The 24,397-nt window shown below is 31.6% G+C and overlaps 2 protein-coding genes across 2 annotated transcripts; one reads left to right on the forward strand and one right to left on the reverse strand.

Moving 5' to 3' along the window:
- Positions 1–3,897: 3,897 nt before the first annotated feature.
- LOC115875346 (craniofacial development protein 2-like) lies at positions 3,898–4,797 on the reverse strand. Its single transcript, XM_030890771.1, has one exon. The coding sequence runs from the start codon at positions 4,795–4,797 to the stop codon at positions 3,898–3,900; it is 900 nt and encodes a 299-aa protein (XP_030746631.1).
- A 14,809-nt stretch (positions 4,798–19,606) lies between these two features.
- Positions 19,607–22,123, forward strand: LOC115875353 (odorant receptor 30a-like). Its single transcript, XM_030890784.1, has 5 exons — positions 19,607–19,626; positions 20,429–20,528; positions 21,489–21,590; positions 21,649–21,804; positions 21,994–22,123. Exons 1-5 carry the CDS (start codon positions 19,607–19,609, stop codon positions 22,042–22,044), a joined length of 429 nt encoding a protein of 142 aa, XP_030746644.1. The 3' UTR covers positions 22,045–22,123.
- Positions 22,124–24,397: the final 2,274 nt, after the last annotated feature.

Below are 24,397 nucleotides of genomic sequence, written 5' to 3' on the forward strand. Positions count from 1 at the left end.
TAATGTGGCCTATAGCACCATTTACCAATCCTTTTGTAACGTCAATGTTGGACCGCAACATTTTCACAAATTCATCACCTTTTTTTTATCTGTCCTTCTAACGTCACACAATCTTGGACACAACTGTTCTGGACACGACTACTCATGCCTTTACCTAATACGCCATTTTGTAACGACGTCCATCTTGGACTTTAAATTTTGTCATAATCACAGTATTCTACTAGTGTAGCCCTTTCATTTGATACCCATATTGATGGGGTTGTGGAAAAATATGAAATCCGCAATTTTGAACCGGCGGCCATCTTAGATTTACAATGTTATTGATATTTTGTTGATATTACTATATTGTATTGTCATCGAAACTAAAGGTGTGTACCAAATTTCATATCAATCTGACAACAGGAAGATACTTAAATTTCAATTTCTAATTTTGACCCAAACAAATAAATGAATACCGTACGGGTCGAGCTAAATAAAACCGTTTAAAAAAATATATTAAAACTTTAACTTCTTTTTAGAACCTCTCTTAGTGCGAAGTGTACAAGATAGCTTAATAGCCATAAAAAAACTCATCGCAGCTTTATTAGAATATTTTGAAAGGAAAAGCGGTAGTAATGGCCCTTTATGTCCCTTAAGTGCTGTTAAGGAGGTGAGTTTTGTTGACATGAATAATAACTGTGCATGTATTAATTTATTTTTGTTTCCTAAAATATTTTGATTAAAAAAGTGGACAACGCTGTGTCGGTCAAGCTTAATCACGTGACTAAAAGTTTATTTGATAGGAACTATAGGTATAGTTTTAATATGTATGTAGTAGGTGTGCCAATAACTAGTAAAATGATAATATTCCAAAAATAATAAAAAAATTAAATACTGTTTCATTAAGATAAATTGTAGAAGAATCAATTAACCAGATCAAAAAACAAAGAAAAAATAATTGTTACAGATTCCGTTAGATAAAATATATGTCCTTAAAGTGCCACTAACTGGGTGGCTTACCCGAAATACAGAGATTATAAACAAAGATGGAAATGTGGTAAAATATTTAAATATAAAACACGTGTATTTTCAGAAAAAAATCATCGTGACTATCCAGTTTAATGCATTAATTCTGACCCCAACAACGTATCCCCAAATATAAAATTCACAATTTATACTCCAAGTCGAAAATTGCCCACTATTAGCATATCCTTTTTTATCGTTTCTTGGCATGCCTCTATCTGAATGGGACATTTAAAGAATTCTAACCATTTTAAGATCGGGGTATCGAAAAAGGCCCAAGACGAATCTTCCGCATTATCTGTGGTATTTTAATACGGGCTTTTGACGTGAACGCTTGTCATATTGTTTCCATTTTTATTGTCAGTGCGTCGGGACACGACACGATACCCAGAGAGGAAAGTGAGTCCTCAAGTATGCGTGTTATTTGTTGATTTAGTATGCATATGGATATGTTTATTATAAGGGCATAGTCGATAAATTGTCGATTTATCTATCTAATATACTATTCGGATTTTTTACGATTTAATAAATCTGTAGCGGATTGGTAAAAGAGTACTTGACATTGATTTCTGCAAAACATGAAAGAATCTTTTTCTTATCCAATCAATGGATTTTTTAATTGATTCTGCATAAACATGTTTCATAACAATCAAACGTTTAGTTACGTGATCGAGGGCGCGATTTTTGAATTCATTGTTGCCAACCATGGACATATTCGGCGCCGTGGAGACTAACTGAAATTTAAATTTCGCTCTGGGGATTCAGGTGGTAGCTCTGCTGTAAAAAATGTCAGGTTGCCGCATTTAATTGTAATATAGTTGTGATACCGTATGGTCGAATAAAAACGGCGTCAGCGATGGCTATGAAATGAAGATCGCTGTAATTTTCTTCTTCTTCTTCTTCTTCTTCTTCTTCCTTCTTCATACTAGGCGAATCGCCTGTTTGGTTTCGTCTTCTCTACCGGTCAGACTGACAAGTTGTCGCTCCATCGTTTTCGTGGACGTCCTAAGCTTCTGCGACCTAGCGGTGATTTGTCGCGTGCAACTCTCACTATCCTTCTGTTGTCCATTCTGCTGATATGCTCGTTCCATTCTTCCTTTCTGTTGAGTACCCACTCATTTACATTTTCCACCTTGCACGCTCTTCTTATGCTTTCATTTCTCTCCTGTCCAGAAGCGTCTTTCCAGCTATTCTGCGTAGTACTCTCATTTCGGTTGTTTCTAGTAGTTGTTTAGTTTTCGCTGTATCAGGTCGAGTTTCTGCAGTGTATGTCATTATTGGTCGTAGCGTTGCCTTGTAAATTCTCGCTTTAGTCTCCACCTCAATGTTTTTATTTCGCCATATTGTATCATTTAGGCATCCTGCTATTCTGGTTACCTTCGTTGTCCGTTCTCGCACCTCCGCTTCTACATCACCATATCCTGAGATTTCTATGCCTAGATACTTAAACTTCATCTCTTGCTGAATAACATTGCCCTCGACTTCCAGTTTGCATCTTAGTGGTACTTTTAATGTCGTCATGCATTTAGTTTTCTGAGTCGATATTATCATAATAAGTGATTTGGCAGTGCAATTAAATCGATGTAATAAGCGCTGTAGATCGTTCTCATTTTCAGCTACCAATACGGCGTCGTCGGCATAGTATAGAATAGTAAATTCCTGGTCGCCCATACTGTATCCCTTCAGTAAACGTACATTTCCTACTACTTCGTCCATAATGATATTGAAAAGAAGAGGGCTCAGGGAGTCACCTTGTCGGATACCACAGCCTGCATTTATTGGTTTGGTCAGGACCCCGTTAATTTTAGCTTGAATTTGGTTCGCTTCATATATGTTTTGTATGGTTTTAACGAGGTTGTGTGGGATTTGCCTATTGTAAAGAAGGTGTACAACGTCTCTTAGCTGCACACGGTCAAACGCTTTTTCTAAATCAATAAAACACATATACGCTGGTTTGTTATATTCGATTGATTTTTCTGTTATCTGTCTTATGACAAAAACCGCGTCTGTGAATGATCTGCCCGATCTGAAACCTTGCTGTTCATCTGCTAAGCATGTTAAGTCATTTATTTTGGTTGTTATCACTTTTGTCGTAAGTTTGGTTTGGTTTGGTTTGTGGTTTGGTGTGGTGCTTAGAAGATCTATGCCTCTATAGTTTGAGGGCAGCTTCTTATCTCCTCTTTTAAACATCAAGATAGTGGTGCTGGTTCGCCATTCATTGGGTATCCTGTGTTGGTAAAGAATTTTTTGAATCAGGGATGTTAGCTGGTGTATGAGACTTTGGCCGCCATATTTAAGTAATTCTTTTGGGATATCATCCTGCCCTGGGCTCTTCCTATTCTTTAGCTTTCGAAGGGATGTAATTATATCGGCTGCCTCAATCTGTACGTTGTCGTTGGTCTTTATTTCGGGTGTATTTAGTTCAACTTCTATTTCTTCTGATTTGTATAGTTCTGACAAGTAATCAATCCAGGATTCCCTTGCTATGTGATTTGTTTCAACTAACTCATTAATCTCTTTTCTTTGCGTTCCTATAAAGCTCCAAATTTGTTTTTGAAGTCCGTAGAAGTCACTCTCCATTCGTTTAGAGAAAATTTCCCAATGTTGGTTTTTTGTTTGTCTTACTAGTGCTGTCGTCTCGTTTCGGATTCGTCTATATGTTTCGAATGATTCTCGTGTGCGTAATGTTCTGTAGTTGAGGTATGCTATTTTTTTCTCTCTACATTTTTCTTTAATTTCTGGACGGAACCACGGAGTTTTATTTATTTTGGTGCTATTATTTCTTTTTATAGACCGGGTGCCTAAAGCTTCACATGCGGCCTCCTTGTTCTTTAGTTTCCCAGGAGGTATTTATGCTATCCTCTGCTTTTATTGGGTTTACTTGGATTTTCTCTGTCAGTCTTTTCTCATATAGTTGTTTAATCGACAAGTCCCATAGCGATTCGATGTTTTGATATATATGAATATCTTAACTTCTTGAGTTGCCTGTCCTAGTTTCTTATGAGGTTTAAATTTTAATTTGATTTTTGCAAGTAACAGACTGTGATCGCTTCCTACATCGGCTGAGTTCAACGTCCTGATATCTAATATTTGAAGTGGATGTATATATCTGTTTGTAACAATATAGTCAATTGTAGATCTGTGGCCTCTAGTATTGCTAAATGTGAATTTGTGTTGCTCTTTATGGTCGTAGAATGTGTTGTTAATACGTAGTTCATTGAATGTGCATAAGTCGATCATAAGTTCTCCATTGTCGTTCAGTACATTTTCATTAAACCTCTGCTTGATTCCAGGGATTATTTGATTTCCGATGCGGGCATTGAAATCTCCAAGAATTAATATATGTTGATCGCTTGGCAATGATTGAATTGTATTTTGGAGTTGATCGTAGAATGACTCCCTTTCTTGTTTTGGTTTATTGTCTTCAGGTGAGTAAACTGACACTATATTTAGTTTTTGATCTCCTGTTTCCATTCTTACGACCAAGATTCGCGAGGATACATAACTGCAGTGCCGTATGTTTGATTGGTACTTTCTTGCTACTGCGATTGCTACTCCTTCTTTTGCCCTTGTTTGTTTTTCAACTCCGCTGTAGATCACTAGATAGTCATCGTATTGTAATTGACCTTTACCTTTCTTTTTCGTCTCCTGTAGGGCACATATATCGATTTTATTATCTTTAAGTTCTTTTAGGGTTTCTTGATCTTTGTTGTTAAATGATTTTATGTTCCAGGTGGCAAAGCGCAGTATACATTTCTTTTTCCAGGCCGTTATCCTTTTTCTTGCGTGGGTCATCATCAATAAATCAGTCGTTTTCCGAGGCAGAGTGTCGGTTCTATGAGCCGTGGTTCTTTTTTACATCGGGTAGGGAGCTAACCTATAGTCTATAAAATGAATAACTTTGAATTTTGACCGTTATTTTTTACCAACATGGCAAATATAATATACCTCTGTCAATAAAGTTACTGATATTCTTTAAATTGAGTGACTGAATGAATCAGAGAGGTAACTCTTTTTACTTTCGTGAAATAGAAAAGGAAAATTATAAAACAAGTCACAGTTCTTCATCTTCTTGCAAAAATCAATATTCAATCATCATTTATAGCAATAAATACTTTGGCAAATAAACTATGAACCATACAAATGCAGCAAATGTTTTACAATATACAAATAATGAATAGGTACATAAGATAATGGGTAAAATGTAAAATATATTTTAAATTTTGGTTTGAAAATCGATTTCATTTACCTATAACCTAAATACCTAAAACAAAAAAAACATTCAATATCTACTAATAGTGATGTATTATTATTTGCATTCACAAAATTTATATGTATATTTTGCAAGTATCAATGTTCGAAAAATTATATTGCCAATAATACAATATAATAGAAAAAAAGGCGTCAGAGATAGCTATGAAATAAAGATCGCTGTCAATTTATATGTAAAATTATTCTAAAATTTTTGATTTTCTTGGGATTTAGGTTCGGGAAAAACGCTGATTAAGTTTTCATTTGGATTTTCATTATTTTTGTTGGTTTAAAATGAAAAAAAAATCATATGACACAGCACTGATTAAGGCTATAATGTTAGCCGAAACGTTCTTTTTTAAACCAAAAAAATAATAATGAAAAACCCTCGGAAAAACAAAATGAAAACTTAATCAGCGTTTTTATTTATTAACTGTATATATATTTTTTTATATTAACTTATTTATATTAACTGTTTATATTAACTGTATATTATATATATTTCATGTAAACTATATCATTTTTAAAATACAAACCAAAAACACGAGGAATAATTATGTTTTCCATGTATTCTACAACAAATTAATCTGTAGTATGTAGCTAGTGTGACGTCATAAATCTCGTTCCGAGGCTGCTCTATTAGAGATGGCATTGCGTCAGCATGGCCGCAAGTTGCTAACCTATTAAAATTAACACTAGAAAAGCCCGCGGGAACTGTCAAATTCAAAGTTATTCGTTTCACAGACTATAGCCCAACAACCTTCCTCCTTTTTCCGGGCTTAGGACCGGCAACACGACCACTGAGCTTCTCAATCCACCTAGTGATCGCGCAGGCGGAGTTTATATTTTTTTCATTTTATATGTAAAATTATATGGGAAATGTCATCGATCGTCATTTCCATGCCAACTGGACTGGAAATAGTAAAAATTGTTAAGGTGTCAGTAATACCGTTATTAAAGTTTTAAAAATTAAAAAGACGCTTTTGGAGCATAAAGGTTGATTCTCGCTATACCTTCCATATCAGCTATCTTGCGTTTTCCTTTCGTTTACATAAAATATTATATCATGTAAATGAATAGGACAATACACACTATCCGTTCCGTTTCCCTTCCGTTCTATATCCTTTCCTTCCATATATTTTTTTGGCGGACGGACTGAAGCGTATAGGAAACAGCATTGTCAAGTTCTTACATTTGTACCAGCTCTGTTAACATTTTGCTTATATTTATTTATTCTTTCACCTCTTAATTAAATCTATTACCTTTTTCAAAAGATACAAATTTTTAAAATAAAACTTTTGTAATGATATAAATTGTACAATAAAAAGTATCGAACTGGAGAATCAACCTTAAAAATAAAAAAAAATATTAGAGCATTTCAGCCTATTTCAGCCTATTATTATATTATAAGAAGTTTACTATATTATTATATTCCTAGTTTACAACCTATAGTTTTTACCTATATTACAATAAACTCTTTGTAAGAACAAAGTAGTCGACAACGAAATAAAATTGCTAATTATAAATAGTTGAAAAACTAATTTGTTGCAAATGTTATAATTTGCAAAAACTTTTTTGTTTTTGAAATTCCTAAATTACATTAAATATGCATTTTCGCCGCATTTAACTTGATATTATTTAACATGCTAATTTAATAAAACTACTTTTTGTTAGAAAACTTTTTTCCAGTTTTAATAAGTAATAAGTTTAAGGTATATAAGACATGAAAAAAATTATTTAGTTTAAGTGCTACACGCTTGAGAAAATCAGAATATCACAAGCATGAGAGAAAATACACAGTTGATATCTCTTCTAAGAAAACTTATGATTTTTCTTGGAATATGGCCTTATCATGTAACAAATAATTATATTTTGAAAAAGATATACACATTTTACTCTTACGTACCACAGGTTATTTGGATGTCATTGTTTATATTGGTAGTGGTTCAGTTTATGAAAAATCTTTTTGAGAATAATTTTGATTCTGCAGAATTGCTTCTTAATCTTGGCGTAAGTGACACTATTTTTTTTAATTTAAACTATACCTTATAAACAACACTATATTCTTATGGTTTTCTGTGCTTTCTTTGTTTTATTACAGCCTTTATAGGATTTCTGTATAATATACCTAGTCGTATAATAGTGATTTTCTTCGATATTTTGATTGTTTCGATTTTCTTTAATACTTCTATCAAACATGTTTTGGCTCTTTTAATTCATTTATATTATTGTTCTATTTTAATGTACTACCTTCATTCTTGATAGTAAAGTGTTTTATATTGAGTATTTGTCTAAGGTACAGGGGGACATCAAAAACACATAATAATAATAATAAAAAATAAAAAAAATATTAATAAAAAAAAATTAAAAAAAATAATAAAAAAAAAATAAAATTCATATACGGTGAAACATGTCCAGTGGTGAAGCTATTGGTGGTGATGGGGGAGGATGCACCCCAGCAATGTATAATTGAGTTGGGACATTAGTCATGACAACGCGACGTCTAAATCCCAAATTTTTCAAAAATAAAAAAAAAATTTGCCGCTGCACTAATGTGAAGCGGATATTGCCATCAACTTAGATTTACAAAAAAATAATAACAACTTGGGCCACTTTGAAGACCAGGCGACTAGTCTATACTAATATGGTATATTGTATGTATAAAATCCGACATACTGATTAATCACGTTCCTGCTCAAACCACTCAACGTAAGAAGCTCAATTTTGGCATACAGGTTGATTCTAGGGTGTAGAAATTCCAGTTCTAAGAGGGTGAAACCACCCCTCAAATATTACAATATTTTTTTATTTAAAAAACGGTCAAGTTTCCGAAAAAACGCTTAAACACGCATATTTTATTTTGTTTTTTTACATATTTTAAGATTTTTTAAAAATGTATACAGGGGGTTTCGAAAAATCTGGTAGTTATTTAATTAATTAATTATACGATCCTGCTTAAAGCCATATACGTATTACTTTTTACAAATATACTCAGCCTAATCTCCAAAAAGTGAAGCCCAAACAGTGAAAGAACAATATGGAATTCTGCATAAGTCTATTTCACCCGGATATTCATTTAACTGAGCATGCCTCACCTGAAGAAGTTTTCATTGGTCGATGTTTTTAAAGAGAAGTGGTTGACTGACATTTCCCCCTAACCTTCAATTTATTTATATTTTTATTATTTATAACACATTATCATGGAGTTGGAAAGATATCAAAAAATAGTTGGAAACAATAAACTAAACAAAATCACTCTTTTACGCGCACAAATAAAAAGTAATCCAAACAGAACTAAAACAACGATCAATCGGAGTTTGGCGCAATCGCAGTTCAATCCATATCCGGGTGAAATAGACTTATGCAGTTTTAATATGGAGCTGGGTTATGTTGTCTTTTTCTTACGGCCCAGAAATTGCACACGGGGTTAAATAGGGAACCCTGAGTATATTTGTAAAAAGTAATACGTATATGCTTAAAGCCCTTGAAAAAAGCGTAAAAAGCTGATTTTTGGAAAACAGATTGACTTTAGGGTGTAGAGGTTCGATAAGAAGGGATTTTTCGAAACTCGAATTCTAAGGGGGTCAAACTATCCCTCAAATATTAAAATATTTTTTATTTAAAAACCGGTGAGTTTTTCGGAAAAACTCTTAACCACGTATATTTTATTTTGTTGTTTTACATATTTTAAGATTTTTATAATATAATAATATAATTTATAAAGAGTGTTTCATAAAATATGACCATTGAGTAATCACGATTCTGCTTAAACTGATTGACTTAAAGCTGATTTTTGGCAAACTTTGGACTGTGGGGTGTAGAGGTTCGATAAGGAGGGGTTTCTCGAATCTCAAATTCCAAGAGGATGAAAACGCCCCTCAAATATTACAATATTTGTTATTTAAAAAACGGTTAGTCTTTCGGGAAAACGCTTGGACATGCATCATTTATTTGGTTTTTTACATATTTTGAAATTTTTTAAAAAATTATACAGGGTGTTCCAAAAAGTTGGATAACTTCTTAACCACGATTCTGCTTAAACGGCTTGACGTAAAAAGCTTATTTTTGGTAAACGGATTTTTCGAAAGTCAAATTCCAACGAGATGAAGCTACCCCTCAAATATTACCAAGTTATATAATAATATGGCTATATTGTTTTTTCTCATGCTGACATAAATGTGAGAAAATTTTATCCAGTTTGTATGTTAATGGAAATTCTTGCTTTGCTTTATCATCACCATTACGAATGATTAATTCGACGCGAACGAAGTCGCTGGTACACGCTAGTTATTAAATAAAATATTAAGGATGGGACGATTTTATTTTAATAAAAAAAATAAATTATTTATGCATGTTATAATGTTCAATAATGTTAAATTTAAATTTTAAATTAATAAAACAATTTTTTTAAAACAAGGGTTTTTATTCCTATCACGATACATTATTACATGTATTATGGCCTAAAGTAGGCGTAAGTAGGAAGTTGGGAAAATTGCTTGTCCCCCCTCCCCAAAAAAAAAGTTCTAGCGTCACCACTGAACATGTATAATGTATATTCAAGCTTATGCAAGAAATTATTAAATATTTCAGATTTTAATTGATGGCGCTAAAATCACACTTCGTCTCATTATTTGTGCAAGAAATAAGGTATATTATAAGTTTAAAATAATCATGGACGAAGAGAGCGAGTTACTAAAATCAGGTGATGATGAGTTGATAAAATGTTATATGAAACAAATAAATGCTTGGAAATTAGTGGTAAGAATACTTGACAAAAGTATCTATTTTTTATTTTATTATCTATGTGGTGCGTCTGAAAAGGCACCACTATAAGTTTTTTATTTTTCACACAAAAAACGAGATTTGGTATGTTAATATATGGCATAAACAATTGTTTTCGGTCACTTTCTATTTCAGGGGAAAAAAACATAAAATAATTAACTAGAAAGAAGTGTCAACTCTGTGTTAAATCGTGGAAACACGATACGCCACGGAAAGCCTTCGTTGTCGTCTGAAGAACTAATTTTCCAATTGACAGGTTGACCATAGGTTGACATGATGGCTTCATTTTTATTTCCGTTTCCGGTTATTCAATGGCGGGCCCTCTTTCAGTTTAAATGTATTTTGTACTAAATAAAACAAAAGAAAATTTTATTCAAACATATTTATTTGATATACGAAACAACGTGACTAAATAAATATAAAAAAATAGAGAATTGAGAGTTCATTCTCAATTACTTAATTATATGCAATTTTAACGTAAATTAGTAAGGTATAAGAATGACTTACAGTAATTTGAAAATAAATACACGTAATCACAGCCAGTGGCGGATACAGAGGGGGGGCCCACCACTAAAATCTGTAAATTGGATTAAATATTAGCGTTTTGGATTAAAAATTGGGCCCTAAAAGGCATATTTTGCATTATTTTTTATTTGGGCCCCCCCTAAAATAAAATTCTGTATCCGCCCCTGATCACAGCTATCAGGGACAGAAAACGGGGACAGGAACATGAAAACGGGAGCCTTATACAAAAACCTGAAAACAGAAAAACAATTTTTTTATACCTAAATTAACAATGTAAAAATATCAATAGGTATAAACTATAAATATGCTGTTTAAAACCAAGGATACTATAGAGATACATAAGGATAGTTCGATTCCTATCTTCCTGTACTGTCAGTTTTTTAAAGTTTTCTAGGGACCGAGTTGAAGTTCGCGCTAAAGATTTTAGACAGTGACAGTTATTTTTGCGTTTAACGGACGAGCGCACAGTGCGGCGGAAGATAAATCTAGCGGGACAAAACCGTTTGGTTAGAAATAAGCCAAAAATGTGTACTGATAAGAATAAATAGTAGACATTCCAATTGATATAAAAATGCATGAATTATTTTTTGGTCGTATATATTCTTTGTATTTCGATACATTTTTATCAACCAACCATATAATAGCGCTCCTGAGATTTTGTCCCGCTAGAATAACCATCCGCCGCACTGTGGAGCGTTGGTCCCTGCGTGACGTAAGCCTCTACGGTGACTACGATAGCGCCGATTTTTATACAGTCCTTGATTTAAAACAGCATCCATTATTCCCAAAGAGACCTGGTTTATAAATCAAAAAGAGACTTAGTCAGATAACAATCAGATTGTATCAGTCAGATTTATTGTGTTATTGACAATAAATCGCACATAATGGAGATAACTAATGTTGGCTATAGTTAAAAATGATCTTACCTTGCTGTAAATTGTTTCCATTTTCAAAAATATTGCCGATCATAAACATAACAAAATTTTCTTGCATCTAAAAAATACAGAAATAGTGTTTATTTACTACATATTTTTAATATACATGGGACATACCTAGTACTGCAGAAACGTCTTTTCTCCAGGATTTTTCATGTAATATATATTTTATATGTTTTATTACCTTTATATTCATAAATTTCTGCCGTAATATCAAATTGAATTTACAAAACAAAACTAAACGGAGAGAACTAAAATGGCGTCGAAATCTGTTCTAGAACAAATCTGAAGTTGTCTCTGAAATCTGTCAATTCTAAACTGTGAAGTTAGACAATAGTTAGACAGAAACATTCATAGAGAAAATTAATAGTTTAGAGAGTGGTAAATCGCGTGGTAAAATGTTGGGAGATTGCGCTTTTGGCGCCCTCTGGTTGGCTACAGGAACGAACTATGAAAGAGCGGGAGATTTAAATTATTATTATACTTATTATTTTTAAGGCAACTAAAACTAAGAGTGCCCTTAACCAAAAACAGTGAAATAAATGGAGATACCTACTCAATTTTTATATTATCATGATATTAAAGGATATAAATACAGCATTTATAATCCTTTTACACCTTTTTATTCAAAGTCTTACACGCTAATATAAAATTTGACTATCTCCATTTATTTCACAATTTTTGGTTAAGGGCACTCTTAATTTTAATTTTCCTTTTTTTATGGGAAAACGATTAAATGGGAAGAATTGAATGGGAATGGAAAGAATGACCAATTATTGTACTTTGTATTAATTTATAATACCCCTATTCTACTAAATATCTAGCTACATTGTACTTACAGTTAAATAGCTACATTGTACTAGTTATATACATATTTACAGTTTTATGATGGCTATTATTTCTTTTCATCGTGCTATCAATTGATTCGCTCCGACTTGAGTACTATACCTCGAGATGGCTCCAGGAATTATTTATCTTTACAGGCCTAGAATATGAAGATTCACAGTAGAATTTTTGGTTTTACTGCCTATTAGAAACAAACCTACCCCCCTACATCAAGGGACATACAATTATGCCTTGTTCTCGGCCATGATATTCCTTCCATTCTATATCCAACATCCAACTTAGCACACCTTCTGGTTCACAACAGGGCCTAGACTGGTCGGATGATATTTTAACAGAATAGTCCTTGATATATCTTTCACACTTTCATTTAATAATTAAATAGGAGGGCTGGATGGTATAATTTCTAGAAAGAATAGCCTGTGAAATAAAAACTTCTGCATGGACATTACCTTTCTTACCTTTGTCTGCTATTTTTTAATAAAAACAACTGTTTAGTTTGTACAAAAATAAAATTAACAATCAAAATTTCTTAAAATATGATCAAGCCTTGTACTACGCCGCGTGCCGCTTTTGAACAAACAACAAACAAAAGAATGAGGTTAGCGGCGTTGCCAATGTCAATTTTCTAGACTACCCAAAAATCTAAATTAAATTCGCCAATTTGGGGAGAAAATGTCCCGATTCACCAAAAATTCCCCATATGATTATTTTAACAAAAAAAAATAATTTTAATAAAAATACAATATTTATTATATATGTTAGAGAGATTAACCTGTAAATTACCTCCTTGTTTTTTAATCCCTTCCCTAGTAGTCATTAAATAATTTGAGGTCACTAAATTTTCTTTCAACTGAAGCATTTGCAAAGGGAAGCACAAGTAAAAAGCAGATTATAATTTTTAAGTTGGGAAAGATATATCGTCCCGCTCCGTTTTTTAAAGCTAAAATTTTACGCCATTTTCAATCAGCAATAAAATGTTGAAACTCCCCTTATTTTCGCCCCCTATTGCTAAAATCCTCACAAAATTCCCAATCGGCTCCGGATTCCCCAAATTTGGGGAATTCCCACAAATTGGCAACGCTGGAGGTTAGCGTGTTCTTTCTGAATATGCTAAGACTAACGGACTAGTGTCGAAACACAGATAGCTAGATGGACGTATTTCGGCACTTGCGTCGATGCGCTACAGGAACATTTGCCTGCGCGTCGTATGTCTTCTGGCAGTCTTTTAATTTTTCTGTTTGTCTATGGAAACATTGCTGTCCGTGTCTAGGCGGCCATACTTGTCGTCAGGAGATAACAGGAATGACACTAATGACTGTTTCCAATTTTCCTATTTCACTGTCACCCCCCTGGAAAAAACTACAACTGGCACCATTGGTATTTTTTTGCATTATTCGATGATATATAAATAATAATATATAATGACACTCTAAATAGAATGACATATCCTATGCCAACTTTTGACATTTTCGCTTAAAAAAATTGTATTTTAAATTTCAATCTAGAGTCCATGACTGTGTTCAAAATACTAATTTTTAATGAAGAAGCATCGGAAAAATAGATTTTATGGTCATTATTAATGTTTTTAGTGTCATATCCTGGTCATTTAAAAGATGTCCAAATCTTTGCCCAAACCAAATCGTATTTTTAATCATATCTCATTTTTTTCAAATAGAACGAGGGTAGCTCATTAGCATATTTGGGAAAAGCATTTTTTTACGAATAATTTGGTACCACATACTTGGTATTTCCAGTCAAATTTATATGAACCGCATGTTACAATTTCAATTAAATCGTTTGCGAAAATGTCAAAAGTTTATATATAGTTAAAAATTCTATCCAGATTGTCATTTTCTATCGAATAAGGTAAAAATATACCAAGGGTGCCGTTTAAAAATCAAAAGTTGTAGACATTTCCGGTGAAACAGGAAGTGACCGGAAACAATTGAATACGTCAATCAATTCTAATTTATGTCATATACTAACATACTAAATTTCGTTTTTTTTATCTGAAAAAAGAGACGCACCTTTTGACTTTTGAGACACCTCACTTTTGAGACGCACCCGATATTGTAAGCCTTGGTAAATGTGGTATGTTGGTAAGCCTATCAACTGATATTCCGATGTGACAGATTTTTTGTTTAGATGTTCTTTTTAATGCAATGTTAATATGAATCTATTTTAAATCATTTTTATTCAACTACTTTCACCGAATCTCAAGCCAGCCTCTGTTCCAACTGATTCTTAAAATACACCATTTTAATTGATGGCGCTAAAATCACACTTCGTCTCATTATTTGTGCAAGAAATAAGGTATATTATAAGTTTAAAATAATCATGGACGAAGAGAGCGAGTTACTAAAATCAGGTGATGATGAGTTGATAAAATGTTATATGAAACAAATAAAAAAAAAAAAAAAAAAAAAAAAAAAAAAATTAAAAATATCTATTTTTATTTTATTATCTATGTGGTGCGTCTGAAAAGGCACCACTATAAGTTTTTTATTTTTTATTTTTCACACAAAAAACGAGATTTGGTATGATAATATATGGCATAAACAATTGTTTTCGGTCACTTTCTATTTCAGGAGAAAAAAACATAAAATAATTAACTACAAAGAAGTGTCAACTCTGTGTTAAATCGTGGAAACACGATACGCCACCGAAAGCCTTCGTTGTCGTCTGGAGAACTAATTTTCCAATTGACAGGTTGACCATAGGTTGACATGATGGCTTCATTTTTATTTCCGTTTCCGGTTATTAATTACTTAATTATATGCAATTTTAACGTAAATTAGTAAGGTATAAGAATGACAGTAATTTGTAAATAAATACACGTAATCACAGCCAGTGGCGGATACAGAGGGGGGATATCTCATTTTTTTCAAATAGAACGAGGGTGGCTCATTAGCATAAATGGGAAAAGCATTTTTTTACGAATAATTTGGTATCACACACTTGGTATTTCGAGTCAAATTGATATGAACCGCATGTTACAATTTCAATTACATAATTTGCGAAAATGTCAAAAGTTTATATATAGTTAAAAATTCTATCTAGATTGTCATTTTCTATCGAATAAGGTAAAAATATACTAAGGGTGCCGTTTAAAAATCAAAAGTTGTAGACATTTCCGGTGAAACAGGAAGTGACCGAAAACAATTAAATACGTCAATCAATCCTAATTTATGTCATATACTAATATAATAAATTTTGTTTTTTTTATCTGAAAAAAGAGACGCACCTTTTGACTTTTGAGACACCTCACTTTTGAGACGCACCCGATATTGTAAGCCTTGGTTAATGTGGTATGTTGGTAAGCCTATCAACTGATATTCCGATGTGACAGATTTTTTGTTTAGATGTTCTTTTTAATGCAATGTTAATATGAATCTATTTTAAATCATTTTTATTCAACTACTTTCACTGAATCTCAAGCCAGCCTCTGTTCCAACTGATTCTGAAAATACACCATTTAATTTATTTTTTAATTAATTAAATGAAATAGCACAAATCCGAATTTTCAATTCCACTAAACCATGACTTGCAATAGGACTGACATCTTTGATTTTTATATTTTATGTGGTTTGATATGGTCCTGAGATGGAAATAATCTTAACTAAAAAAAAATCAAATATGTAAAACCTGAAGATTTAGTTAATTTAATTTGAAAGCCACATTTTTCTTTTAGATGAGTATCGCTGTTTGGATATCAGTGGCCTCTTCTTTTCTCTTTTTTATATTAGGAGTATATTTTAATATTAAAATTAATAAAATACACAAAGCTAACAATGAAAGTTTAGAAATCCCAGAATTGTATGATATATATTTTCCTCAGCCAGAACTGCATTTGGTTAGTATCTTTTATACACAGAGATTTTACATTTTCTATAATTTTATTTTTCCAAAGAATAATTAAGATCTAATTTTGAATATTTCTGTTATTTCAGATGATATATTATATTACGAATTTTGTTTGTATAATATATGCTGTTGCGGCAATCAATGGTTCATTTGTTGTTGCAACCACACTAATGTATTATGCGGGAACAAAGTTAAGGCTGTACCAAATCGAGATTAAGCGGATAAATAAATCTATCGAAGCTACATACGATAAAGATGCTGTTCGTATGTTGAATGATTTTATCAGGAGACATCAAAATTTAATCGGGTATAGTTTTGATTGCAGTAATGGTTATACATATTTACGCACTAGTTAAACAACTGCCGGCGGTATTGTTAGTGTATACAAAAAAATACTGTCACCGGCGGCATTATACCGTATGATCGAAAAAAAGGCGTCCAGTTGCTTGGGAAATGACGGTCGACGATATTTCCCATATAAATGTACATATAAAATGACAGCGATCTTCATTTCATAGCCATCGCTGACGCCGTTTTTTTTTCGATCATACGGTACTTCTATATTACTACTTCCATACAGGTTGTTAATTTGTTTATTACAGGCGGCAATAGCTTTATGGTTGAAATATGGCAACCTCGGCCCGTTCGTCGAGAGACGACGCGCGACGCGACGGGACGAGTCGGCAGCTTAGCTTAGTACTCATTTGGAATGTAGGCAGTATTGCCATTCTGTTCCCCACTAAGTAACCGCCCAGTTAACAATCTGTATATTACTTCTACACAAAGATATTAAAACTCGGGAGATACAACGATCCATTTATAAAACGCTCTAAACCTTCATCACACATTGGTTTGCAAAAATCAACGAGTGTGAGAGAAAATGGACATAGAAGGGAATAGGGTATCGGCGCAACGGCAACAATGTAGAAGTTTACAAAGATTAGACGCACTTAGACGGTTGAGGTCAATTTCCAGTGGCGTGCCGATCGACCGACAGTATTTTAAGGAAATTAAAATAATTGTTTAATAAATTTAAAAAAATAATAATAACACTTACATATTTGTCGCATTGCAAAAAGTTGAGGGAGGATATTAATAGGAAAAAAATAAGTTGAGGGAGAATAGCGAAATAAATAAAAACCGGCATAACTTTTTATTATAAGATGGCTTTTCACATAAGAATAACGATTAAAAAAATCAATAAGCGTTTTTTACTTTATTTTATTAAATAATATATCAAACTTTGGGTGTATTAGTAAATGCAGTTTCAATATCTTGTTCCAAACCTTGTTCATCTCCGGTGAATGAGACTCCCTCTATTCTACAGTTTATAATCATCTGCTGATGATGCTAACATGGTTAGCGAAACGCGCGTCCAGTGTAAAAGTAAAAGTGTTTTGGTGTATTGTGGTGATTTAGTGTTTTATTTAACTTTTTTCCCCTCTATTAGCAAATAACAAAATAAAATAGTTATTTTAACCTAGTAACACAATATTTTACCAAAAACTAATATTTGTAGACTTCACATATTTTTGATAAAAACTTTATTATTATATCTATATTTATTATATACCTATATGAATTTTACAACTACTAAAATGTGTGTCTAAAGGGATCGCACCGCGATTCAAAAACCGATACAATGACACAAAGTACCAGAGTGGTGCGACCCCAAAAACAAAATAGAAATAAATTAAATTATAGAAATAAACAGAATTAAAAAAAATAAAATTAGATAAAAAAAGTGAAAATATAATTTTATCAGGGATGAGCGGAGATAAGCAGAGAGGCATAACGAAACAGTGTAACCGGAACAGCAACCAATGACGGGCATATCAGAAGAACAAGAACCTCACAAATCAGTCGAAGAAATTATAATTTTTTAAATGATTTATTGTTATGAATTTAGTAAATGATTTTTAATTTGTTTTTTATAATCTGTAAAGGATTGAAATTTAAAGTTATTAGAAATATTATTCCACAAATGTGGCGCTATGAAACTGACTATTCCAAAAATCTTTGGAATATAGCTGTTCGGTGTTGAGGAATTTTAAAATAATGCACTTGCCTAGTCGAATGATCATGGTCAACGTAGTGAAACAATGAGAACAAATAGGGAGTCTGCGCTGTAGTTAAAATTCGATAAATGAATGTCATTAAATGAAATTATTACAAATCTATACAACAAAATTATTTGATATTATAATACAGTCATCAAAAAAGTCTAGCGATAATTTTAGAAAATCACAAATAAAATAAAATGGCGATTGTTTAGTAAACGGTTCTTCCCTTAGTCTTAAAAAATATTTAGTTTTTTTTCTCTTGTTTACAAAGGAAAATTCATATTTTTTATAAATAATAAAAAGTGTATGTGCAAAGAATTTCAATACAATAAAATGTAAAAGTACAACAAAATGTAGTCGTCATAAAATTCATCTAATAAGTACATTAATTATATGTATGTCAAAAGATGTCCATTTACATTATAGCAACCAAAATTTAAAACAAAAGCCGTATTAAATTGTTACGGCAACAAAAAAGTAAGGCCGCAAAATTCCATTTTTGGTACACCCCAATAAAATTTTCAAAAAAGGTAGGTAATGATTTGTCAAACCCAAGTGGGTACCTAGATTATACTTATTCAATACCCTTTCTTAAAAGGGAAACAGAAATTGTTATTAAGTTATTATTAATTAGTACGTACCATGTACCTTTTTTCTACAAATAATTTAATTAATAAATATATAATTTAAAAAACATAATAAATTAATGAATATACAATTTAAAAAATAAACCTAAAAATAAATATAATTTAGAAATCTGCTATATTTTATGTCTAGGCCCGCCTCTGATCTACAGAGAAGAGGATATAATAATATACCTAACCATACTTATTTTTATTTACCGGTGAAAAGTTAAATTTGGATTTAAATGATAGACTCTCTTGTACACAATACATGAATGCACCATATTTTCAAATTAATGTCCACAAAATAACGCAAAAATACTATAACACTGCAAATAAAGAATACGGAGCTTGATCGGCAGCATAGCAACATCGCAACAGGAGAATCTAGGAATTTTCATTCGTCCTCGAAATCCGTTGTACTACGCCGGCATATTTCTAAAACTGACGTTGCCAAACTGCTTTTGATTATTAAAAGAAACACGATCCTGATATTTTTATTCCATTATAAAATTTAAAATAGTTAAGCAGTTAAGCATTAAATGAAAAAATTGACGTTAGCAAATTAATGTACTTGATATATTATAGAAATATAACGAAATTATTTATTACTTAATAATTGGTTGTGGTATTTAATCGAATACTAATACCAATATACAGGTAAATCTGGCAAATGTTTTCGTTGTAAGAGAGATGCGAAAATAAGGATAGAATAATGGCCGATGAAGGAAAAAGGTAAACAATTGTATCTCTTGAGTTTAAATATCTTTGCTTCTACATTATACTTCTTAAAAAAATGTGTGGCATTATTTTATATATTTAGCAAAAACTGCCGTATTTGAGACGTGTTTCGGAGGCATTTATATTAATAGATTTATAAAACCGTCCAACGATTCTCTTCCACTAGTTGTTTATGCCTCCGGTAGCCGCAGTCTGTTATATTTACCAAGGGTGGTATGATCTTATTAATAATAAGATCAAACTACTGTTTGATCGAAAAATAAACGGGGCCCACTTAGCTTTTGTTAGCTATACAGGGTGTCCCAGAAATAAGTGCAAGTATTTTAAGGGGTGGTAGATCTCGATAAAAAAATATATTTTCTCTGTATCGTTTTTGAAATAAGTCCAAAATAACGGAGTTATCTTACTTTGAAAATTTCCAAAAAAAAAATGATTTTTTGCTAAAATTTTGAGAACCACTGGATCTTTCCTTTCTTGTAAATTTAACCTAATACCTATGTTGCCATATTATCAAGAAATTCTGTTTTTAACTAAAAACTAAAAAAATCCAAAAAATTCAAAAAAAAAACTCATGGGCGTGTTTCTGGGGTTGAACTATACTACCAGTTAAAATACTTGCGCTTATTTCTGGGACACCCTGTATAATTTTACAAATAAAATGACAGCGATGTTCATTTCAACGTCATCATTGACGCCGTTTTTTTTGTCATATTGTATTATTTATTAGAAATAATAAAAAAATTCTAAGAATGTCTTTAGTATAACTCATATTAACCTGATATATTTTGATTTTTAGCTTTATAATTGATTTGAATAAATCAATAAAAAATATCTCTCTCTCGGAATTCAGTACAACTTCTATAAACTGTGCACTGATTGCAGCTGAAATAACCAAGGTAAAAAGTTGAATGATTTATCTATTATAGATAATAAACTAATATCTAATTGATACAAGAAGATATTTTAATGACAAACAAAATAAGGCAATGAGTGTGTAAAAATTTTCCAAATTATATTTTATTTTTTGTTATATTTGAATGATATATTTAAAATTAACAAATTATTTCTTATTATTACGTTTTTACTAGGTTCCGTGTGGATAATTTAAAATCCTATTTAATTTACAGATTTTATTTATCACTAAAGAACACATTAAGAAACTATACAGGGTGAGTCTTAAATAAGGGCATATATTTTCAGGGGTGGTATATTTCGATCCCAGGAACACGTCTATGAGGTTTTTTTTCGCAAAAAAGATGTTGAGCATCGTGCATTTTCTTTTAAATTTCCCAGTATATTTTTTGAAAACTTTTTAGAAGTGCCTGTTCACCGCAAATTTTCCCACGGTATAATTTCTTAATCTCTGATATTACCATAGTTACAGCTTGGTTACGGCACTAAAAGGGATGCACATACAGAAAAAAGGCGGTGGCTCTCAAAATTTTTCCAAAATAAAATGATTTTTTTTTAATTTTCAAACTTAAATAACTCGGTTATTTTGGACTTATTTGAAAAATGATAAAGAGAAAATATGTTTCTTTTATCGAGATATACCAGTCCTGAAAATATTTGCACTTATTTAAGACTCACCCTGTATAACAATTCAAAACTAATAATTATTATTATTTTTTCTTTATACCATGGTCGTTGCTACTTATAAGAGTGAAATAGACAGTCTAGAATTTCATTGAATTTCAGATGCGACGCTCTTAGAGCTGGGACCTTCCTTTGGTTAGAGCTGGGCTGGTTTTGTGGCATTATAACTGCTTTTTTGATTGACGATTAAAGATATACATTCGACTGAAAAAAAATAAACTACGTCACTCTGTAATACTTTAATGTTTGTTGTGTTTCAGGCCCAATCTATTCAATATTGCGTAACATTCACCCCTTACGTAACGTTATTGTTCTTGCAAATTCTGGCCTATACTCATGTAGCAAATGAAATCATAATACAGGTAGGTATCTATTAATTGACTTTTACATTGAATACAAAGCTGTGTTAACTATTTTTAGAGTACTGCTATAGCTACAGCTGCTTACGACAGTGAATGGTATCATTTCAACGATGAATACAAGAAACGATTATTATTTTTGATAATCAGAGCTCAAAAGCCATTGTCAATGAACATCGGATCTTTTGGTCCTATGACCAAAGAAACAGCGTTATTTGTAAGTATTCAACAATTTACGAAGTAAAATATTTTCTTGGACTGACGATGTATTTTTTTTTCAACAACACAACAACACTTTTTATCTATAACATCCTATATAACATATAATTTATAATATTATAAATTATAAATGTATGAACTTTAAGTTAATATGCCCTATACATAAATAGTTATTTTTCAATTTCAGATGATAAGAGCTGTGTATTCATACATTGCTTTTTTCAATAATTCAGATTGAGGACTTGGATCTGCAAAGAAGATGAGTGAAATTATATATCTACACTACACTTTACACTTCGATAATAAAGAAGTTGCTACTACTATTAGTATGTAATTAGTTCTTGAATGTTTCTAAATTCTGATTTTATAGGAACCTAAAATAGCAAGAAATAGTGTTTGATCTTAGCAAACTAGTTAAGAAATTGCACAATATCTATATATTATAGAATAAATGTGTCAACTTAAAAATGTGTTTTCTGTATAATGCATAGGAAGTTTAAGAAAAGCCTAACTTTGCATTTGTAATTATTCACGTATTGAACGTTGATATGGAGGCTAGCGGTAAGGAGAATTATCTCCTATATTTGGAAAGAGGTCATTAAAGAAGGAACTACTAAGGTGGCGTTGCTGTAGCAAAAATTACACATTTGAAAGAAGCGCCAAAAAGATACAGAACAGGAAATAATTAAAAAGAGATAAATATTTGCGATGTGAAGGCGCGGGTTCCAAAAAATACTAATTTTATATTCATGTCGTATACCGGGTGCGTCTCAAAGGCTCACCCCCATAACTTCTTTATTTTCTTTATTTTTTCAGATAAAAAAACGAGATTTGGTATGTTAGTATATGACATAAATTGGGATTGATTGAGTATTCAATTGTTTTTGGTCACTTTCTGTTTCACCGGAAATAACTACAAGTTTTGATTTTTAAATGGCACCCTCGGTATTTTTTCCACTTTACCTCGGATTTTCCACTCGATACCTCGGTACCTCGGTACCACTTTATTCGATAGAAAATAGATATTCTGAATAGAATGAAATATCATATGTCAACTTTTGACATTCTCGCTTAATAAAAAATAGTATTTTAAATCTCAATCTAGAGTGCTATCGCTATGTTAAAAACACTAATTCTTAATCAAGGAGCCTTGGAAAAATAGATTTGATCGTCTAATGTTTATAGTGTCTTGTCCCGGCCGGTTAAAAGATGCCCAAATCGTATTTTAAATGATATCTCAATTTTTTCAAATGGAACGAGGGTGGTTCATTAGCATATTTGGAAAAAGCATTTTTTACGAATAATTTGATACCACACACTTGGTATTTTGAGTCAAATTTTCGTTACGAACCGCAAGTTATAATTTCAAATAAACTATATGCGAAAATGTCAAATGTTGACATATGATATGTCATTCTATTCAGAGTGTTATTTTCTATCGAATAAAGTAAAAAAATACCTAGGGTGTAATTTAGAAATCAAAAGTTGTAGTCATTTCCGGTGAAACAGGAAGTGACGGAAAACAATTGAATACGTCAATCAATCCTAATTCATGGCATATACTAACATACCAAATCTCGTTTTTTTAAATGAAAAAATAAAAAAAGTTATAGGGGTGAGCCACTCTTGAGACGCACCCGGTATAAAGTTCAAGGTTCATACCAATTAAACTTTTAGTCAATTAAGCTTGACCGGCACAGCGTTGTCCAATTGCATATTTTCTTTTAATCAAAACATTTTAGGAAACAAAAATAAATAAATTATAAATAATATTATAAACAATTATTATTTACATCAACAAAACCCACCTCCTTAACAGAACTTAAGGGACATAAAGGGTCATTATTACCGCTTTCCCGTTCAAGATATTCTAATAAAGTTGTGATGAGTTTTTTGCATTGGCTATCAAGCTATCCTGTGCCCACTTCGCACTAAAAAAACTTCTAAAAAGAATAACGTTCGACTGCAAGGTCTGCTAGTAATTTTTTTTAAGCTTAACATAATTCATTTAAACCAAAAACTGAAAATACAAAACTAAAGTCTCAAAACGAATGACAATGTCAATAAATAAATAAAGAAATGTGACAACTTGACATTTTTTACAGTAGAGCTACCACCTAAAACTCCAGCGGGAAATTTAAATTTTAGTTAGTCAGCTAGGCGCCGAATGTGTCCATGGCTGGCAACAATGAATTTAAAAATCGCGCCCACCTAAAAGTTTAATTGGTAGCACTGTAGCCCTTATATATTTTAAAACTGCAGCTTAGACAATTTGTATATATTTCTTTATTAGTTATTGTTAAGGCAGAGGCCATTTTAAAACTTGTAAATTTTAATAAATACATTTTTTAAAAACTTATTTGACTGTTCTAGTTAAGTTAAATTTAAAATTTAAGTTTTAGTATAAAAAGAAAATTAATAAATCAAGACGAAAAATTCTAAAATATCACAATCATGAATTGAAATATTAAAAATTGTTAAGACGTCAGTAATACATTTATTAAAGTTTAAAACATTAAAAAATACTCTTGGAACATAAAATATGAAAAATATTAGAGCATTTACTTAAAAGTCAACTTATTATTATATTA

The sequence above is a fragment of the Sitophilus oryzae genome, unplaced genomic scaffold (genome assembly GCF_002938485.1).
Source record: "Sitophilus oryzae breed Bouriz unplaced genomic scaffold, Soryzae_2.0 scaffold_1057_pilon_pilon, whole genome shotgun sequence".
NCBI classification, from domain to species: Eukaryota; Metazoa; Arthropoda; class Insecta; order Coleoptera; family Curculionidae; genus Sitophilus; species Sitophilus oryzae.